General features: G+C 28.5%; 1 protein-coding gene across 1 annotated transcript in view; it reads right to left on the reverse strand.

The window, feature by feature from the left end:
* Positions 1 to 1,495: 1,495 nt before the first annotated feature.
* The window catches only part of LOC111375794, a 4,432-nt gene continuing 2,894 nt past the window's right edge, over positions 1,496 to 3,033 (reverse strand). Inside the window, exons 5-7 of the mRNA XM_022998688.1 lie at positions 2,721 to 2,739; positions 2,479 to 2,588; positions 1,496 to 1,917 (exon numbers count right to left, since the gene is read on the reverse strand). Coding sequence (XP_022854456.1) covers positions 1,686 to 1,917; positions 2,479 to 2,588; positions 2,721 to 2,739 — 361 coding nt within the window. The 3' untranslated portion in view covers positions 1,496 to 1,685. The remainder of the gene's footprint in view (positions 1,918 to 2,478; positions 2,589 to 2,720; positions 2,740 to 3,033) is intronic.

Below are 3,033 nucleotides of genomic sequence, written 5' to 3' on the forward strand. Positions count from 1 at the left end.
AAATATCTTTCAGCAGTGATAATAAGAACGAATTTAAGAACAAGAATGTATAAGACCCGTCTGTTGCAATTGGATGTTTTTAAAAAAAATAAAAAGTAAAACAGAATTTGGGGTTTTTTAATTTTATTTAAACCCGGGGATTTTGTGTTTGTAATTTGGGGTTTTTAAATTTTATTTTATTTTTAATCCAATTGGATAAATTAACAGTATAAATGTACCAAGTTAGCTTTCTATTTGCACACGTGGAGTTTTCCTTCAATTTTGGCAAAGAATTTAAACGGAGTGATGAATAGGTAGATATTTGAATAAATGAGTGAGTAAGTAGTAACCTAAGATAATGATCAATAGGCAATGATTTAATTAACTCTGTGATCATTAGATGGGTTAATACATGACTAATAAACAATACGTGTCCAATGAAAAAGATAAGTTGTGATAAAAAATATAAAAATGCGTGATCTAAAAAATTGTTAATTTGTGATCGATAATTTGTAAATTTGTGATTGTATAATAAATTGTGACTTATAATATTTGCGATTTGTGATCAATAAATAAATTATGACATATAAACTTTTTATTTATAACCAATGAACAAATTATAACCTATAAAATTTTTGAATTGTGACCGTATAATTATTTGTGACGTATACAAATTCTGATTTGTAATCGAAAAATAATGTGATTAACTAAGTCGTTTATAACCAAATTGTATAGATTTGTAACCTTAATATATTTAATTAATAAAAGATATAATTAATTAATTAAATCATAAATAAATTTTAATAAGTGTTTGATTTTTGAAATTTGAAACCTTTGTTTTTATTTTTAAAATGGATGATACTTAACCTCTTAGTTATGAATTTTTCCCTAAAAATATAAAATACTTTTTTCAAAATAGTTTATTATTTTTTTCTTGTAAAGAGGCAACTTTCAAAATAAGCCACCATTTGATTTGACTAAAAATCATATTTTCGGTAAATTTTGAAGAAAAATATAATTGAAAAGTTGATAAAAATTATTAATCCTATAAAATGTTGTTGAAAATAAATTTGAGGAAAAATGAGTTTTAAAAAATTGAAGCCAAACAGAGGCTAAATAACTTGTCCTCAACTTTTACAAACTAAAAATATTTAGCCCTTGTTTGATCTCCATTCTTTGGTAAAAATGCATTTTTTAACAGTGTTTTGACATAATTTCAACCACACATTTTCAATAAAATAATATTAAACACAAATTTAAAACTATTCCTTATTTTTAACCACATATTTCACATCAATATACTATTCAAAAATTCATTCTATCCCCCAAAATGGAGCTCAAACAAGGGCTTATTCTACAACTCATTTAATTTTCTTATATTTGAATTTTTTAAGCGTAGCAAAACATGCTTGAACTGGCATTTTAACAACTATGCACTTCCTCACAATTTTTTTTTTTTTTTTACCAAAATCTCTTTGGAAACAAAAATAGCATTCACATCCACAAAAGATGCCAGTTAACCAGAATTAACACTTCAATATAAAACGAAAGAATTAAAATCTTATAGGTGAAATGAAAATTCAATTTAAAGAAGAAAAGTATGCAAAAGCTCTACTTACATGAGCTCAGATTTCAATAATTAACGATAGATAGCAAGAGAGGTTGCAATAAATTAGTATATAAAAAGCAATATCTGGATGGCCGGCTTAAGCCTTAGCATTCTCTGTGAAATCTGAGCAGGTCTGGCAGCTGCAGTCTGAGAAACGGCAAACTTCACATCCGAAACACACACAGGTAGTGCATCCTTTGCATGTTGGAGAGCGAGTGCAGCCCCTGTACACTCTGCGGCTTGCTCGTTCTTCATCATCGTCACACGTAATTCTGATGCATAAAAATGTATAACAGTCAATTGCAATATATCTTATATTGGCCAACAGAAATTAAGGGTGTATTTGATTGTAAACACGGAATTTGGATGAAAGGAAAATAAATTCTAAACAGTTGAATTGCCAAGAACTTATTTGCATGAAAATTATTAATTAAATGTATTTGATTAGTTTAATTTTCAACCTAAAAAATGTTATACTTATTTATCTTTTATTGGTAGGTAGATGGAAAAGAGAGAATTGCCTAGAAGATAAAATCTTACCTCTTCTAAAGAAAATATTTTCCTTGTTTTCGAGGAAAAAAATGGTCACGTAATCAAAAGTAGAAAAATAATTTCCATGGAAAAAATATCATTCAAACAATACAAAAATAGGAATTTGGGTAGAAAAAAGACATTTTCCATGAAAAATATTGGCAATCAAACGTACCCTAAGTTTAAAAGTGAAGGATAGACAAGCCACTCCTTGATTTTCACACGCTAATTATTTTGGATTTGCTTAAACCAAGTCGTAGAGGTCTGAACTAATCATCCCCACTTACATGTCACATGCTGATTATTTTGGATTTGTTCAAACCAAGTAGTGGAGGTCTGAACTAATCATCCCCACTTACATTGTATTTGCAGGAACTTTTCCTGGCATTTTTTCATAAACTTGATCTTGGAACAAACTGCTACCTAACAAAGACTTGAGCTCATGTGTCAATGATCCTTTTATGCAGCCCTAACAACATAATACAATTGTATCTCCATCAAGCTTCTAATCTCCAAATCCTTTAGTTTCCAGCTATAAGAAGGAATTAAGGAAATGAAATAAAGGAAAGATCATCTAGAAATGACATAAACTTCTAATCACCGATTTCTCACTTTTCCATCTATAGAATAAAAAAAACATGGGAAAAGGGAATATCATCTGATGTAGGACAATCCTATTTGGAATATGATTTCTTATTGTAATAAAGATTTTATCACTTTTCCTTCTTGTTTCAAGAAATGAAACCACTGATAATAGGAGATTGCATCCTTTTCCTATGCCTTTGCGGGCTAGACTTGTTTGTAATCACCACTAATATTCATTATATTCAGGTTATTCTAGATAGTATTTTTTAGCTTTTTAGCTTTTTCTTGTTTTTACATGATTAAATTTCTGAACTGCTATCTAATACTGT

This window comes from Olea europaea, unplaced genomic scaffold, assembly GCF_002742605.1.
Source record: "Olea europaea var. sylvestris unplaced genomic scaffold, O_europaea_v1 scaffold1415, whole genome shotgun sequence".
Taxonomy (NCBI): Eukaryota; Viridiplantae; Streptophyta; class Magnoliopsida; order Lamiales; family Oleaceae; genus Olea; species Olea europaea.